The 19,870-nt window shown below is 44.5% G+C and overlaps 1 protein-coding gene across 1 annotated transcript in view; it reads right to left on the bottom strand.

The window, feature by feature from the left end:
- The window catches only part of mtus2a (microtubule associated tumor suppressor candidate 2a), a 125,765-nt gene that overhangs the window by 79,992 nt on the left and 25,903 nt on the right, over positions 1 to 19,870 (bottom strand). Inside the window, exon 3 of the mRNA XM_046318100.1 lies at positions 15,765 to 16,025. Within this exon, the coding sequence (XP_046174056.1) occupies positions 15,765 to 16,025 (261 nt within the window). The remainder of the gene's footprint in view (positions 1 to 15,764; positions 16,026 to 19,870) is intronic.

Genomic DNA, 19,870 nt, shown 5'->3' with positions numbered 1-19,870 from the left:
GTCCCATACCAGAGCCCATATCAATTATATTCCCATACCAGAGCCCATATCAATTATAGTTCCATACCAGAGCCCATATCAATTATAGTCCCATACCAGAGCCCATATCAATTATAGTCCCATACCAGAACCCATATCAATTATAGTCCCATACCAGAGCCCATATCAATTATAGTCCCATACCGGAGCCCATATCAATTATAGTCCCATACCGGAGCCCATATCAATTATAGTCCCATACCAGAGCCCATATCAATTATAGTCCCATACCAGAGCCCATATCGATTATAGTCCCATACCGGAGCCCATATCGATTATAGTCCCATACCGGAGCCCATATCGATTATAGTCCCATACCTGAGCCCATATCAATTATAGTCCCATACCAGAGCCCATATCAATTATAGTCCCATACCAGAACCCATATCAATTATAGTCCCATACCAGAGCCCATATCAATTATAGTCCCATACCAGAGCCCATATCAATTATAGTCCCATACCAGAGCCCATATCAATTATAGTCCCATACCAGAGCCCATATCAATTATAGTCCCATACCAGAGCCCATATCAATTATAGTCCCATACCAGAGCCCATATCAATTATAGTCCCATACCAGAACCCATATCAATTATAGTCCCATACCGGAGCCCATATCAATTATAGTCCCATACCAGAGCCCATATCAATTATAGTCCCATACCAGAGCCCATATCAATTATAGTCCCATACCGGAGCCCATATCGATTATAGTCCCATAACAGAGCCCATATCAATTATAGTCCCATACCAGAGCCCATATCAATTATAGTCCCATACCAGAACCCATATCAATTATAGTCCCATACCAGAGCCCATATCAATTATAGTCCCATACCAGAGCCCATATCAATTATAGTCCCATACCAGAGCCCATATCAATTATAGTCCCATACCAGAGCCCATATCAATTATAGTCCCATACCAGAGCCCATATCAATTATAGTCCCATACCAGAGCCCATATCAATTATAGTCCCATACCAGAGCCCATATCAATTATAGTCCCATACCAGAGCCCATATCAATTATAGTCCCATACCAGAGCCCATATAAATTATAGTCCCATACCAGAGCCCATATCAATTATAGTCCCATACCAGAGCCCATATCAATTATAGTCCCATACCGGAGCCCATATCAATTATAGTCCCATACCAGAGCCCATATCAATTATAGTCCCATACCAGAACCCATATCAATTATAGTCCCATACCAGAGCCCATATCAATTATAGTCCCGTACCAGAGCCCATATCAATTATAGTCCCGTACCAGAGCCCATATCAATTATAGTCCCATACCAGAGCCCATATCAATTATAGTCCCATACCAGAGCCCATATCAATTATAGTCCCGTACCAGAGCCCATATCAATTATAGTCCAGTACCAGAGCCCATATCAATTATAGTCCCATACCAGAGCCCATATCAATTATAGTCCCATACCAGAGCCCATATCAATTATAGTCCCATACCAGAGCCCATATCAATTATAGTCCCGTACCAGAGCCCATATCAATTATAGTCCCATACCAGAGCCCATATCAATTATAGTCCCATACCAGAGCCCATATCAATTATAGTCCCATACCAGAGCCCATATCAATTATAGTCCCGTACCAGAGCCCATATCAATTATAGTCCCATACCAGAGCCCATATCAATTATAGTCCCATACCAGAGCCCATATCAATTATAGTCCCGTACCGGAGATACCTCAGATCTAACATCATACAGAATCCTTGTTGAACTCACCTCCATTTAACATCATACAGTAACACCATTACAAAGTCAACTGTGGATCTACTTCGATCAGAAATCTGGATCTAATCTCCGGGAACGTCACAGGCACCAAACGTAGGTCCCTATAAAATCTATTTCAGGTTTCTGATGTTTCAAAATCACACCTTTTTTTATATAAAGAAAAACAACAAATGTGGATTTTTTGTATGAATTCTTAAACCACATCAGACAGACAGACAGACAGACGGACGGACGGACGGACGGACGGACGGGGGCGGGCGGACGGGCGGACGGGCGGACGGGCGGACGGGCGAACGGACGGGCGGACGGACGGACGGACGGGCGGGCGGACGGACGGACCGACGGGCGGACGGACGGGCGGGCGGACGGGCGGACGGGCGGACGGACGGACGGACGGACGGACGGACGGGCGGGCGGGCGGGCGGACGGGCGGACGGACGGGCGGACGGACGGGCGGACTGACAGACAGACAGACAGACAGACAGACAGACAGACAGACAGACAGACAGACAGACAGACAGACAGACAGACAGACAGACAGACAGACAGACAGACAGGTAACAGACAAGCAGGTAACAGACAGACAGGTAACAGACAGACAGGTAACAGACAGACAGGTAACAGACAAGCAGGTAACAGACAGGTAACAGACAGACAGGTAACAGACAGGTAACAGACAGACAGGTAACAGAAAGACAGACAGACAGGTAACAGACAGACAGGTAACAGACAGACAGACGGACGGACCGACGGGCGGACGGGCGGACGGGCGGACGGACGGACGGACGGGCGGACGGACGGGCGGACGGACATTCCTGTACCGTTGTATCTTCAGGAAATTGAAGGAAAATACGAATCAGCAGCTTAATTTCCATCCAATTGGTGACAGGTTTTCATGCAAACATCCACATAAATAAAGTATTTTCCCACCCGGGGAAGAGTGTTTCCACCAAACGGACTGATGACACAGAGCAGAAAATAATAACAACATGTATTTTTTCGCTTAAGGTTTTCATGCCACCGAATAAGAATCTATAGTTCAATGTGTTTCCATCGCATTTTCGAATCTACCGATAGTTTTGCCACAAACTGTTGTGTTAAAAATCCTTTACGCTACCCATCCCTTAACCTCTTAACCTCTTAACCTCCATCCCTTAAGAGGGATAATTGTCATCAGAAACCGCTGAATAGCATAGCACCACAGTCAGATAATATGACTAAAAATATTCATATTCATGAAATGACAAGTGCAATATAGGAAAACACAGCTTAGCTTTTGTTAATCCAGCTGTCGTGTCAGATTTTGAAATGATGCTTTACAGCGAAAGCAATCCAAGCGTTTGTGTAAGTTTATCGATAGCATAACATTATGTACACTAAGCATTAAGTAGCTAGGTCACGAAAATCAGAAAAGCAATCAAAAAAATGGGTTACCTTTGATGATCTTCGGATGTTTTCACTCACGAGACTCCCAGTTACACAACAAATGTTCCTTTTGTTCCATAAAGATTATTTTTATACCCAAAATACCTCTGTTTGTTTGTCGCGTTATGTTCAGAAATCCACAGGAAAGAGCGGTCACGACAACTCAGACATATATTCCAAATAATATCCATAATGTCCACAGAAACATGTCAAACGTTTTTTATAATCAATCCTCAGGTTGTTTTTAAAATATATATTAGATAATATATCAACCGAGTGTGTAGCTTTTTCCATAACAGCGGGAGGAACAATGGCCGCTTTACTCAATTGCGCAAAATTCACTCTGATAGCCCCCACCTCTCCACTTACGCAATGTGATCCTTCACGCTCATTTTTCAAAATAAAAGCCTGAAACTATGTCTAAAGACTGTTGACACCTTAGGGAAGCCATGGAAAAGGGATCTGGTTGATATCCCTTTAAATGGAGGATAGGCATGCATAGGAACAGAGAGGTTTCAAAATAAGAGGCACTTCCTGATTGGATTTTCATCAGGCTTTTGCCTGCAATATCAGTTCTGTTATACTCACAGACAATATTTTTACAGTTTCGGAAACTTTACAGTGTTTCCTATCCTAATCTGACAATTATATGCATATTCTAGTTTCTGGGGCTGAGAAATAGGCCGTTTCAAATTGGGTACATTTTTTTTTGCCAAAAACGAAAATACTGCCCCTACATGCAAAAGGTTAAATAGCAAATAAGCTTTCTCTGCTCTTGCGCTCTCTATCCAACAGCTCACAGATACAGTGTGGGTAGGCTAGTCTACATGAGATTATTATGGATAAGAGTGAGAATGTTTTTTTCTTGTCAAACGGCAGCCAAACATCGAAGATCATGTCATCAGAATAAGACTCTCGATATTTATTGGAAAGGAGCATCAGGCTCATCACCGTGCACTTTCACCCCCCTGTGAAGTTCATTGTTGACACAGGAGAGAGATTGGGGGTGAGAACCTGCGATAGACTAGCGTCCTGTCCAGGGGGTGTACTGGTACATCAAGCTGTCTCACACCACAGAAACAGGAGATAGACTAGTGTCCTGTCCAGGGGGTGTACTGTACATCAATCTGTCTCACTACAGAAACAGGAGATAGACTAGTGTCCTGTCCAGGGGGTGTACTGTACATCAATCTGTCTCACTACAGAAACAGGAGATAGACTAGTGTCCTGTCCAGGGGGTGTACTGTACATCAATCTGTCTCACTACAGAAACAGGAGATAGACTAGTGTCCTGTCCAGGGGGTGTACTGTACATCAATCTGTCTCACTACAGAAACAAGAGATAGACTAGTGTTCCTGTCTTAGCCTCCAGTATTTATGCTGCAGTAGTTTATGTGTCGGGGGGCTAGGGTCAGTCTGTTATATCTGGAGTACTTCTCCTGTCCTATCCGGTGTCCTGTGTGAATTTAAGTATGCTCTCTCTAATTCTCTCTTTCTCTTGGAGGACCTGAGCCCTAGGACCATGCCTCAGGACTACCTTGCATGATGGCTCCTTGCTGTCCCCAGGCCACCTGGCCGTGCTGCTGCTCCAGTTTCAACTGTTCTGCCTGCAGCTATGGAACCCTGACCTGTTCACCGGACGTGCTACCTGTCCCAGACCTGCTGTTTTCAACTCTCTAGAGACAGCAGGAGCGGTAGAGATACTCTCAATGATCGGCTATGAAAAGCCAACTGACATTTACTCCTGAGGTGCTGACCTGTTGCACCCTCGACAACTACTGTGATTATTATTATTTGACCATGCTGGTCATTTATGAACATTTGAACATCTTGGCCATGTTCTGTTATAATCTCCACCCGGCACAGCCAGAAGAGGACTGGCCACCCCTCATAGCCTGGTTCCTCTCTAGGTTTCTTCCTAGGTTTTGGCCTTTCTAGGGAGTTTTTCCTAGCCACCGTGCTTCTACACCTGCATTGCTTGCTTGCTGTTTGGGGTTTTAGGCTGGGTTTCTGTACAGCACTTTGAGATATCAGCTGATGTAAGAAGGGCTATATAAATACATTTGATTTGATTTGTTCTGTTCAGGGGGTGTACTGGTACATTGTCTGTGTGAGGGCTGGCTCCCTATACAGTGATTGGATAGAGCCCTATCCCTTTCCTATTCCCTATACAGTGATTGGATAGAGCCCTATCCCTTCCCTATTCCCTATACAGTGATTGGATAGAGCCCTATCCCTTCCCTATTCCCTATACAGTGATTGGATAGAGCCCTATCCCTTCCTATTCTCTATACAGTGATTGGATAGAGCCCTATCCCTTCCCTATTCCCTATACAGTGATTGGATAGAGCCCTATCCCTTCCCTATTCCCTATACAGTGATTGGATAGAGCCCTATCCCTTCCCTATTCTCTATACAGTGATTGGATAGAGCCCTATCCCTTCCCTATTCCCTATACAGTGATTGGATAGAGCCCTATCCCTTCCCTATTCCCTATACAGTGATTGGATAGAGCCCTATCCCTTCCCTATTCCCTATACAGTGATTGGATAGAGCCCTATCCCTTCCCTATTCCCTATACAGTGATTGGATAGAGCCCTATCCCTTCCCTATTCCCTATACAGTGATTGGATAGAGCCCTATCCCTTTCCTATTCCCTATACAGTGATTGGATAGAGCCCTATCTCTTTCCTATTCTCTATACAGTGATTGGATAGAGCCCTATCCCTTCCCTATTTCACTATACAGTGATTGGATAGAGCCCTATCCCTTCCCTATTCTCTATACAGTGATTGGATAGATCCCTATCCCTTCCATATTCTCTATACAGTGATTGGATAGAGCCCTATCCCTTCCCTATTTCACTATACAGTGATTGGATAGAGCCCTATCCCTTCCCTATTCTCTATACAGTGATTGGATAGAGCCCTATCCCTTCCCTATTTCACTATACAGTGATTGGATAGAGTCCTATCCCTTCCCTATTTCACTATACAGTGATTGGATAGCAAATTACAGTGTTTTCTATAGACACCACTCTTGGTTCCAATAGGTTTTTTAGGTTTAACATTTTTTCCCCTTAAGAGTGGAGACCAATCGTAGCTCAATAGGTTCTGTACTGTCGTAGCTCAATAGGTTCAATAGGTTCTGTACTGTCGTAGCTCAATAGGTTCAATAGGTTCTGTACTGTCGTAGCTCAATAGGTTCAATAGGTTCTGTACTGTCGTAGCTCAATAGGTTCTGTACTGTCGTAGCTCAATAGGTTCTGTACTGTCGTAGCTCAATAGGTTCAATAGGTTCTGTACTGTCGTAGCTCAATAGGTTCTGTACTGTCGTAGCTCAATAGGTTCAATAGGTTCTGTACTGTCGTAGCTCAATAGGTTCTGTACTGTCGTAGCCCAATAGGTTCTGTACTGTCGTAGCCCAATAGGTTCTGTACTGTCGTAGCTCAATAGGTTCTGTACTGTCGTAGCTCAATAGGTTCTGTACTGTCGTAGCTCAATAGGTTCTGTACAACCTTTCAGGAATGTCTGTCTCACATAAACAGATTTGTCTGAGTAGCTGATTCAAATGTTGAAATATGTTGTTAGTGGGAGTGGTTGAGAACATAATCCTAAACCCTCCATAACGAATGGAGGACTAAGAAAACAGAGACGCGCACACACACACACACGCACGCACGCACGCACGCACGCGCACACACACACACACACACACACATACAGACACATACACACACACACACACACACACACACACACACACACACACACACACACACACACACACACACACACACACACACACACACACACACACACACACACACACATACAGACACACACACACACACACACACACACACACACACACACACACACACACACACACACACACACACACACACACACACACACACACACACACACACACACACACACACACACACACACACACACACACACACACACACACACAGCTTTAATATTGCAGATGGATTGTGAATTCTATCAATGTAATTGTCTGCATCGTTTCCAATCCCCCCAAGACATGTTTTGAAAATTTATTTTTAAACAAAAATATTTGTTTCTTCCAACCCCTCCCATCTATCTCCTAACACCATCCAGTCCTTCAGCTCCCCTCAACCCCTCCCATCTATCTCCTAACACCATCCAGTCCCATCCTCAACCCCTCCCATCTATCTCCTAACACCATCCAGTCCTTCAGCTCCCCTCAACCCCTCCCATCTATCTCCTAACACCATCCAGTCCCATCCTCAACCCCTCCCATCTATCTCCTAACACCATCCAGTCCCATCCTCAACCCCTCCCATCTATCTCCTAACACCATCCAGTTTGAATTTCTAATTGCCATAAACGTGTTCCACCAGTCTTATTTATGATATCATTCAAAAAAGATTTGACCATTTAAAAAAAAATCCAAAACATGTTTTACTTTTTAAAAATATTTTTTTATCAATTAGTATATTTGTTGTAATATTTGTTCTGTCTTTTCTGATTTAACTGGTATTGCAACCAGCTTTCTATGGATTGTTAAAAAAAAAATAGTGGGATAATTGGGGTGAGCCATTTTCTTTACTAATCTGCTAGAGAACGAGTTCGGATTTAAGTCTAACTTTGGTACGACTGACGCCTTTTGTGGTCTAATGCTTTAATATTTAATAATTTCAACCCTCTGAATTCATTCTCATTATATAAATAGGCCCATTTCGTTTTGTATGGTCTTCCCATTCCAAATAAAGTGGAACATTCTCGGTGTAGTTAGGGAAGGGTAAATAAGTCAACTGTGATAGACTGAATCAGGGTGATTTTCACACAACTACAGCAGAAGCAAGATATAATAATATAATAATATATGCCATTTAGCAGACGCTTTTATCCAAAGCGACTTACAGTCATGTGTGCATACATTCTACGTATGGGTGGTCCCGGGGATCGAACCCACTACCCTGGCGTTACAAGCGCCATGCTCTACCAATTGAGCTACAGAAGGACCATAATAATAAATAATAAATAATAAATATAATATCTTATCTATTTTTGTTAACGTTTTGCTAAAATGTCTTTCTTCTGGGATATTAATATTAATATAATATAATATTAATACTGAGTAGGTCCACTTCGCCGTCGGACCATGTTATTGGTAAACAACATCAAATCTAATCTAATTTTTAGTTGTCACATGTGCTAAATACAACCTCACAGTGAAATGCTGACTGACCAGCCCTTAACCAACAGGTGTAGAAATGCTGACTGACCAGCCCTTAACCAACAGGTGTAGAAATGCTGACTGACCAGCCCTTAACCAACAGGTGTAGAAATGCTGACTGACCAGCCCTTAACCAACAGGTGTAGAAATGCTGACTGACCAGCCCTTAACCAACAGGTGTAGAAATGCTGACTGACCAGCCCTTAACCAACAGGTGTAGAAATGCTGACTGACCAGCCCTTAACCAACAGGTGTAGAAATGCTGACTGACCAGCCCTTAACCAACAGGTGTAGAGCTCACAGTGAAATGCTGACTGACCAGCCCTTAACCAACAGGTGTAGAGCTCACAGTGAAATGCTGACTGACCAGCCCTTAACCAACAGGTGTAGAAATGCTGACTGACCAGCCCTTAACCAACAGGTGTAGAAATGCTGACTGACCAGCCCTTAACCAACAGGTGTAGAAATGCTGACTGACCAGCCCTTAACCAACAGGTGTAGACCTCACAGTGAAATGCTGACTGACCAGCCCTTAACCAACAGGTGTAGAAATGCTGACTGACCAGCCCTTAACCAACAGGTGTAGAAATGCTGACTGACCAGCCCTTAACCAACAGGTGTAGAAATGCTGACTGACCAGCCCTTAACCAACAGGTGTAGAAATGCTGACTGACCAGCCCTTAACCAACAGGTGTAGAAATGCTGACTGACCAGCCCTTAACCAACAGGTGTAGAAATGCTGACTGACCAGCCCTTAACCAACAGGTGTAGAAATGCTGACTGACCAGCCCTTAACCAACAGGTGTAGAAATGCTGACTGACCAGCCCTTAACCAACAGGTGTAGAAATGCTGACTGACCAGCCCTTAACCAACAGGTGTAGACCTCACAGTGAAATGCTGACTGACCAGCCCTTAACCAACAGGTGTAGAAATGCTGACTGACCAGCCCTTAACCAACAGGTGTAGAAATGCTGACTGACCAGCCCTTAACCAACAGGTGTAGAAATGCTGACTGACCAGCCCTTAACCAACAGGTGTAGAAATGCTGACTGACCAGCCCTTAACCAACAGGTGTAGAAATGCTGACTGACCAGCCCTTAACCAACAGGTGTAGAAATGCTGACTGACCAGCCCTTAACCAACAGGTGTAGAAATGCTGACTGACCAGCCCTTAACCAACAGGTGTAGAAATGCTGACTGACCAGCCCTTAACCAACAGGTGTAGACCTCACAGTGAAATGCTGACTGACCAGCCCTTAACCAACAGGTGTAGAAATGCTGACTGACCAGCCCTTAACCAACAGGTGTAGAAATGCTGACTGACCAGCCCTTAACCAACAGGTGTAGAAATGCTGACTGACCAGCCCTTAACCAACAGGTGTAGAAATGCTGACTGACCAGCCCTTAACCAACAGGTGTAGAAATGCTGACTGACCAGCCCTTAACCAACAGGTGTAGAAATGCTGACTGACCAGCCCTTAACCAACAGGTGTAGAAATGCTGACTGACCAGCCCTTAACCAACAGGTGTAGAAATGCTGACTGACCAGCCCTTAACCAACAGGTGTAGACCTCAGAGTGAAATGCTGACTGACCAGCCCTTAACCAACAGGTGTAGAGCTCACAGTGAAATGCTGACTGACCAGCCCTTAACCAACAGGTGTAGACCTCACAGTGAAATGCTGACTGACCAGCCCTTAACCAACAGGTGTAGAAATGCTGACTGACCAGCCCTTAACCAACAGGTGTAGACCTCAGAGTGAAATGCTGACTGACCAGCCCTTAACCAACAGGTGTAGACCTCACAGTGAAATGCTGACTGACCAGCCCTTAACCAACAGGTGTAGAAATGCTGACTGACCAGCCCTTAACCAACAGGTGTAGACCTCACAGTGAAATGCTGACTGACCAGCCCTTAACCAACAGGTGTAGACCTCAGAGTGAAATGATGACTGACCAGCCCTTAACCAACAGGTGTAGACCTCAGAGTGAAATGATGACTGACCAGCCCTTAACCAACAGGTGTAGAAATGCTGACTGACCAGCCCTTAACCAACAGGTGTAGACCTCACAGTGAAATGCTGACTGACCAGCCCTTAACCAACAGGTGTAGATCTCACAGTGAAATGCTGACTGACCAGCCCTTAACCAACAGGTGTAGAAATGCTGACTGACCAGCCCTTAACCAACCGGTGTAGAAATGCTGACTGACCAGCCCTTAACCAACAGGTGTAGAAATGCTGACTGACCAGCCCTTAACCAACAGGTGTAGAAATGCTGACTGACCAGCCCTTAACCAACAGGTGTAGAAATGCTGACTGACCAGCCCTTAACCAACAGGTGTAGAAATGCTGACTGACCAGCCCTTAACCAACAGGTGTAGACCTCACAGTGAAATGCTGACTGACCAGCCCTTAACCAACAGGTGTAGAAATGCTGACTGACCAGCCCTTAACCAACAGGTGTAGACCTCACAGTGAAATGCTGACTGACCAGCCCTTAACCAACAGGTGTAGACCTCACAGTGAAATGCTGACTGACCAGCCCTTAACCAACAGGTGCAGAAATGCTGACTGACCAGCCCTTAACCAACAGGTGTAGACCTCACAGTGAAATGCTGACTGACCAGCCCTTAACCAACAGGTGTAGATCTCACAGTGAAATGCTGACTGACCAGCCCTTAACCAACAGGTGTAGAAATGCTGACTGACCAGCCCTTAACCAACAGGTGTAGAAATGCTGACTGACCAGCCCTTAACCAACAGGTGTAGAAATGCTGACTGACCAGCCCTTAACCAACAGGTGTAGAAATGCTGACTGACCAGCCCTTAACCAACAGGTGTAGAAATGCTGACTGACCAGCCCTTAACCAACAGGTGTAGAAATGCTGACTGACCAGCCCTTAACCAACAGGTGTAGAAATGCTGACTGACCAGCCCTTAACCAACAGGTGTAGAAATGCTGACTGACCAGCCCTTAACCAACAGGTGTAGAGCTCACAGTGAAATGCTGACTGACCAGCCCTTAACCAACAGGTGTAGAGCTCACAGTGAAATGCTGACTGACCAGCCCTTAACCAACAGGTGTAGAAATGCTGACTGACCAGCCCTTAACCAACAGGTGTAGAAATGCTGACTGACCAGCCCTTAACCAACAGGTGTAGAAATGCTGACTGACCAGCCCTTAACCAACAGGTGTAGACCTCAGAGTGAAATGCTGACTGACCAGCCCTTAACCAACAGGTGTAGACCTCACAGTGAAATGCTGACTGACCAGCCCTTAACCAACAGGTGTAGAAATGCTGACTGACCAGCCCTTAACCAACAGGTGTAGACCTCACAGTGAAATGCTGACTGACCAGCCCTTAACCAACAGGTGTAGACCTCACAGTGAAATGCTGACTGACCAGCCCTTAACCAACAGGTGTAGAGCTCACAGTGAAATGCTGACTGACCAGCCCTTAACCAACCAACAGGTACTGAACCAGCCCTTAACCAACAATGCTGACCTCAGAGTGAAATGATGACTGACCAGCCCTTAACCAACAGGTGTAGACCTCACAGTGAAATGCTGACTGACCAGCCCTTAACCAACAGGTGTAGACCTCACAGTGAAATGCTGACTGACCAGCCCTTAACCAACAGGTGTAGAAATGCTGACTGACCAGCCCTTAACCAACAGGTGTAGAAATGCTGACTGACCAGCCCTTAACCAACAGGTGTAGAAATGCTGACTGACCAGCCCTTAACCAACAGGTGTAGAAATGCTGACTGACCAGCCCTTAACCAACAGGTGTAGAAATGCTGACTGACCAGCCCTTAACCAACAGGTGTAGAAATGCTGACTGACCAGCCCTTAACCAACAGGTGTAGAAATGCTGACTGACCAGCCCTTAACCAACAGGTGTAGAAATGCTGACTGACCAGCCCTTAACCAACAGGTGTAGACCTCACAGTGAAATGCTGACTGACCAGCCCTTAACCAACAGGTGTAGAGCTCACAGTGAAATGCTGACTGACCAGCCCTTAACCAACAGGTGTAGAAATGCTGACTGACCAGCCCTTAACCAACAGGTGTAGAAATGCTGACTGACCAGCCCTTAACCAACAGGTGTAGACCTCACAGTGAAATGCTGACTGACCAGCCCTTAACCAACAGGTGTAGAAATGCTGACTGACCAGCCCTTAACCAACAGGTGTAGAAATGCTGACTGACCAGCCCTTAACCAACAGGTGTAGAAATGCTGACTGACCAGCCCTTAACCAACAGGTGTAGAAATGCTGACTGACCAGCCCTTAACCAACAGGTGTAGAAATGCTGACTGACCAGCCCTTAACCAACAGGTGTAGAAATGCTGACTGACCAGCCCTTAACCAACAGGTGTAGAAATGCTGACTGACCAGCCCTTAACCAACAGGTGTAGAAATGCTGACTGACCAGCCCTTAACCAACAGGTGTAGAAATGCTGACTGACCAGCCCTTAACCAACAGGTGTAGAAATGCTGACTGACCAGCCCTTAACCAACAGGTGTAGAGCTCACAGTGAAATGCTGACTGACCAGCCCTTAACCAACAGGTGTAGAAATGCTGACTGACCAGCCCTTAACCAACAGGTGTAGAAATGCTGACTGACCAGCCCTTAACCAACAGGTGTAGAGCTCACAGTGAAATGCTGACTGACCAGCCCTTAACCAACAGGTGTAGAAATGCTGACTGACCAGCCCTTAACCAACAGGTGTAGACCTCACAGTGAAATGCTGACTGACCAGCCCTTAACCAACAGGTGTAGAGCTCACAGTGAAATGCTGACTGACCAGCCCTTAACCAACAGGTGTAGACCTCAGAGTGAAATGCTGACTGACCAGCCCTTAACCAACAGGTGTAGAAATGCTGACTGACCAGCCCTTAACCAACAGGTGTAGAAATGCTGACTGACCAGCCCTTAACCAACAGGTGTAGAAATGCTGACTGACCAGCCCTTAACCAACAGGTGTAGAAATGCTGACTGACCAGCCCTTAACCAACAGGTGTAGAAATGCTGACTGACCAGCCCTTAACCAACAGGTGTAGAAATGCTGACTGACCAGCCCTTAACCAACAGGTGTAGAGCTCACAGTGAAATGCTGACTGACCAGCCCTTAACCAACAGGTGTAGAAATGCTGACTGACCAGCCCTTAACCAACAGGTGTAGACCTCACAGTGAAATGCTGACTGACCAGCCCTTAACCAACAGGTGTAGACCTCACAGTGAAATGCTGACTGACCAGCCCTTAACCAACAGGTGTAGACCTCAGAGTGAAATGCTGACTGACCAGCCCTTAACCAACAGGTGTAGACCTCAGAGTGAAATGCTGACTGACCAGCCCTTAACCAACAGGTGTAGAGCTCACAGTGAAATGCTGACTGACCAGCCCTTAACCAACAGGTGTAGAAATGCTGACTGACCAGCCCTTAACCAACAGGTGTAGACCTCACAGTGAAATGCTGACTGACCAGCCCTTAACCAACAGGTGTAGACCTCACAGTGAAATGCTGACTGACCAGCCCTTAACCAACAGGTGTAGACCTCAGAGTGAAATGCTGACTGACCAGCCCTTAACCAACAGGTGTAGACCTCAGAGTGAAATGCTGACTGACCAGCCCTTAACCAACAGGTGTAGACCTCAGAGTGAAATGATGACTGACCAGCCCTTAACCAACAGGTGTAGAGCTCACAGTGAAATGCTGACTGACCAGCCCTTAACCAACAGGTGTAGAAATGCTGACTGACCAGCCCTTAACCAATAGGTGTAGAAATGCTGACTGACCAGCCCTTAACCAACAGGTGTAGAAATGCTGACTGACCAGCCCTTAACCAACTGTGTGGCTCAGAAAGGATAGAGAGATGGAATGATAGAGAGAGATATCCTGTGTGGCTCAGAAAGGATAGAGAGATGGAATGATAGACAGATATGTGACTCAGTTGGTAGAGCATGGCGCTGGCAATGCCAGGGTTATGAGCTCGTTTCCCGTGGGGGACCACATGTCTCTGTATAAGAGAGTCTGCTAGATGACTCACTACTGCCAGTCTCCCTGGATAAGAGAGTCTACAATTTTTTTATTTTTTATTTATTTCACCTTTATTTAACCAGGTAGGCTAGTTGAGAACAAGTTCTCATTTGCAACTGCGACCTGGCCATGATAAAGCATAGCAGTGTGAACAGACAACACAGAGTTACACATGGAGTAAACAATTAACAAGTCAATAACACAGTAGAAAAAAAGGGGAGTCTATATACAATGTGTGCAAAAGGCATGAGGAGGTAGGCGAATAATTACAATATTGCAGATTAACACTGGAGTGATAAATGATCAGATGATCATGTACAGGTAGAGATATTGGTGTGCAAAAGAGCAGAAAAGTAAATCAATAAAAACTGTGGGGATGAGGTAGGTGAAAATGGGTGGGCTATTTACCAATAGATTATGTACAGCTGCAGCGATCGGTTAGCTGCTCAGATAGCTGATGTTTGAAGTTGGTGAGGGAGATAAAAGTCTCCAACTTCAGCGATTTTTGCAATTCGTTCCAGTCACAGGCAGCAGGCGGCCGAATGAGGTGTTGGCTTTAGGGATGATCAGTGAGATACACCTGCTGGAGCGCGTGCTACGGATGGGTGTTGCCATTGTGACCAGTGAACTGAGATAAGGCGGAGCTTTACCTAGCATGGCCTTGTAGATGACCTGGAGCCAGTGGGTCTGGCGACGAATATGTAGCGAGGGCCAGCCGACTAGAGCATACAAGTCTAAATGACTCACTACTGTAAGTGACTCTGGATAAGAGAGTCTGTTAAATGACTCACTACTGTAAGTGACTCTGGATAAGAGAGTCTGCTAAATGACTCACTACTGCCAGTCTCTCTGGATAAGATAGTCTGCTAAATGACTCACTACTGTAAGTGACTCTGGATAAGAGAGTCTGTTAAATTTACATTTACATTTACATTTAAGTCATTTAGCAGACGCTCTTATCCAGAGCGACTTGACTCACTACTGTAAGTGACTCTGGATAAGAGAGTCTGCTAAATGACTCACTACTGTAAGTGACTCTGGATAAGAGAGTCTGCTAAATGACTCACTACAGTAAGTCTCTCTGGATAAGAGAGTCTGTTAAATGACTTAAATGTAGATACAGAGATTTACTCACATAGACAGGGGTCAGACTGTGTGCTGTCAGGATAGATAGATAGATAGATAGATAGATAGATAGATAGATAGATAGATAGATAGATAGATAGATAGATAGATAGATAGATGAGGTACTCACGTCGACAGAGGTTTGACGGGGAGCTCTCAACAGAGTGGAGAGAGGACACAGATGAGACACTGGAGCTCCGTATAAACCCGAACGCAGCCAGACGTCCAGCTCCAGGGGCTCCAGGGGCTCCAGGGGCTCCAGGGGCTCCAGGGGCTCCAGAGGGGAGACACACAGAGCTGAACCCAGGAGCACGCAGCGCTGACTGGCTGGGGAGCAGAGTCCTGGGGGTCTGGGACGGAGCTGGGGTGGGTGACGGTCTTTGCTGGTCACCTAAAGAGAGTAGAGAAGGGGAAAACGGTCCATCTTGTGGGAAACTAATCACATTTAATGAATCAAGTGTTCTTCAACAACAGCTAGTGGGAAGCTCAACCAAAACTCAGTCAAATCAATGTTTATATATACTATATTTTATAGTGGGTGTCTGTTAGGTTCTCTACAGTAGTGGTTTATATATACTATATTATATAGATACTGGATTGTCTTTTAGGTTCTCTACAGTAGTGGTTTATATATACTATATTATATAGATACTGGGTGTCTGTGAGGTTCTCTACAGTAGTGGTTTATATATACTATATTATATAGATACTGGGTTGTCTGTTAGGTTCTCTACAGTAGTGGTTTATATATACTATATTATATAGATACTGGGTTGTCTGTTAGGTTCTCTACAGTGGTGGTTTATATATACTATATTATATAGATACTGGGTTGTTTGTGAGGTTCTCTACAGTAGTGGTTTATATAGATACTGGGTTGTCTGTTAGGTTCTCTACAGTGGTGGTTTATATATACTATATTATATAGATACTGGGTTGTTTGTGAGGTTCTCTACAGTAGTGGTTTATATAGATACTGGGTTGTCTGTTAGGTTCTCTACAGTAGTGGTTTATATAGATACTGGGTTGTCTGTTAGGTTCTCTATAGTAGTGGTTTATATATACTATATTATATAGATACTGGGTTGTCTGTGAGGTTCTCTACAGTAGTGGTTTATATAGATACTGGGTTGTCTGTTAGGTTCTCTATAGTAGTGGTTTATATATACTATATTATATAGATACTGGGTTGTCTGTTAGGTTCTCTACAGTGGTGGTTTATATAGATACTGGTTGTCTGTTAGGTTCTCTACAGTAGTGGTTTATATAGATACTGGGTTGTCTGTTAGGTTCTCTACAGTAGTGGTTTATATATACTATATTATATAGATACTGGGTTTCTGTTAGGTTCTCTACAGTAGTGGTTTATATAGATACTGGGTTGTCTGTTAGGTTCTCTACAGTAGTGGTTTATATAGATACTGGGTTGTCTGTGAGGTTCTCTACAGTGGTGGTTTATATAGATACTGGGTTGTCTGTTAGGTTCTCTACAGTAGTGGTTTATATAGATACTGGGTTGTCTGTTAGGTTCTCTACAGTGGTGGTTTATATAGATACTGGTTGTCTGTTAGGTTCTCTACAGTAGTGGTTTATATATACTATATTATATAGATACTGGTTGTCTGTTAGGTTCTCTACAGTAGTGGTTTATATAGATACTGGGTTGTCTGTTAGGTTCTCTACAGTAGTGGTTTATATATACTATATTATATAGATACTGGGTTGTCTGTTAGGTTCTCTACAGTAGTGGTTTATATAGATACTGGTTGTCTGTTAGGTTCTCTACAGTAGTGGTTTATATAGATACTGGTTGTCTGTTAGGTTCTCTACAGTGTGTCTCTGCCCGAGTCAAGATTCTCTAATCAACATTGAAGTGGAACTCAGAACAGAGCTGACTCAGTCTTCCAGGGGAACCAAGCTGACTCAGTCTTCCAGGGGAACCAAGCTGACTCAGTCTTCCAGGGGAACCAAGCTGACTCAGACTTCCAGGGGAACCAAGCTGACTCAGTCTTCCAGGGGAACCAAGCTGACTCAGACTTCCAGTGGAACCAAGCTGACTCAGACTTCCAGTGGAACCAAGCTGACTCAGACTTCCAGGGGAACCAAGCTGACTCAGACTTCCAGTGGAACCAAGCTGACTCAGTCTTCCAGGGGAAACAGGAGACAAGGGAAGATAGAAGATGAGGACGACAAGAAGTGGGAAAAGGAGAAAGAGAGGAGTATGGAAAAATAAAGTATTGAGATTTGAGAGTGATAAGGGGGGTTCAATTCAATTCAAGGGGCTTTCTTGGGAAACGTGTTGACATTGCCAAAGCAAGTGAGGTAGATAATATACAAAAGTGAAATATAAAAATGTACATTAAACATTACACATACGGAAGTTTCAAAACAATAAAGACATTTCAAATGTCATATTATATATATATATATATATACAGTGCTGCAACGATGTACAAATGGTTAAAGGACACAAGGGAAAATAAATAAGCATAAATATGGGTTGTATTTACAATGGTGTTTGTTCTTCACTGGTTGCCCTTTTCTCGTGACAGCAGGTCACAAATCTTGCTTCTGTGACGGCACACTGTGGAATTTCACCCAGTAGATATGGGAGTTTATCAAAACAAGTTGGGTTTGTTATCAAACTGTTTGTGGGTCTGTGTAATCTGAGGAAAATATGTCTCTCTAATATGGTCATATATTTGGCAGGAGGTTAGGAAGTGCAGCTCAGTTTCCACCTCATTTTGTGGGCAGTGAGCACATAGCCTGTCTTCTCTTGAGATCCATGTCTGCCTACGGCGGCTTTTCTCAATAGCAAGGCTATGCTCACTGAGTCTATACATAGTCAAAGCTTTCCTTAATTTTGGGTCAGTCACAGTGGTCAGGTATTCTGCCACTGTGTACTCTCTGTTTAGGGTCAGTCACAGTGGTCAGGTATTCTGCCACTGTGTACTCTCTGTTTAGGGCCAAATAGCATTCTAGTTTGCTCTGTTGTTTTGTTAATTCTTTCCAATGTGTCAAGTAATTGTCTTTTTGTTTTCTCATGATTTGATTGGGTCTAATTGTGCTGCTGTCCTGGGGCTCTGTGGGGTTTGTTTGTGTTTGTGAACAGAGCCCCAGGACCAGCTTGCTTAGGGAACTCTTCTCCAGGTTCATCTCTCTGTAAGTGATGGCTTTGTTATGGAAGGTTTGGGAATCGATTCCTTTTAGGTGGTTGTAGAATTGAATGGCTCTTTTCTGGATTTTGATAATTAGGGGGTATCGGCCTAATTCTGCTCTGCATGCATTATTTGGTGTTCTACGTTGTACACGGAGGATATTTTTGCAGAATTCTGCATGCAGAGTCTCAATTTGGTGTTTGTCCCATTTTGTGAAGTCTTGGTTGGTGAGCGTACCCCAGACCTCACAACCATAAAAATAAATTTGGCTCTATGACTGATTCAAGTATTTTTTGTCTCTCAGTTCGTTCACAGCTTTGTGGAAGTTACCTGTATTTCTGATGTTTAGGCCAAGGTATGTATAGTTTTTTGTGTGCTCTAGGGCAATGTTGTCTAGATGGAATTTGTATTTGTGGTCCTGGCGACTGGACCTTTTTTGGAACACCATTATTTTGGTCTTACTGAGATTTACTGTCAAGGCCCAGGTCTGGCAGAATCTGTGCAGAATATCTAGGTGCTGCTGTAGGCCCTCCTTGGTTGGTGACAGAAGCACCAGATCATCAGCAAACAGTAGACATTTGACTTCGGATTCTAGTAGGGTGAGGCCAGGTGCTGCAGACTTTTCTAGTGCCCGCGCCAATTCGTTGATATATATGTTGAAGAGGGTGGGGCTTTAGCTGCATCCCTGTCTCACCCCACGGCCCTGTGGGAAGAAATGTGTGTGTTTTTTGCCAATTTTAACCGCACACTTTTTGTTTGTGTACATGGATTTTATAATGTCATATGTTTTACCCCCAACACCACTTTCCATCCATTTGTAGAGCAGACCCTCATGCCAAATTTTGAAATCAACAAATCATGAGAAGACTTTGCCTTTGTTTTGGTTTGTTTGGTTGTCAATTAGGGTGTGCAGGGTGAATACGTGGTCTGTTGTACGGTAATTTGGTAAAAAGCACATTTGACATTTGCTCAGTACATTGTTTTCATTGAGGAAATGTACGAGTCTGCTGTTAATGATAATGCAGAGGATTTTCCCAAGGTTGTTGTTGACGCATATCCCACGGTAGTTATTGGGGTT

Source organism: Oncorhynchus gorbuscha, linkage group LG20 (assembly GCF_021184085.1).
Source record: "Oncorhynchus gorbuscha isolate QuinsamMale2020 ecotype Even-year linkage group LG20, OgorEven_v1.0, whole genome shotgun sequence".
Classification (NCBI taxonomy): domain Eukaryota; kingdom Metazoa; phylum Chordata; class Actinopteri; order Salmoniformes; family Salmonidae; genus Oncorhynchus; species Oncorhynchus gorbuscha.
This window is presented reverse-complemented; position numbering and strand designations above follow the sequence as displayed.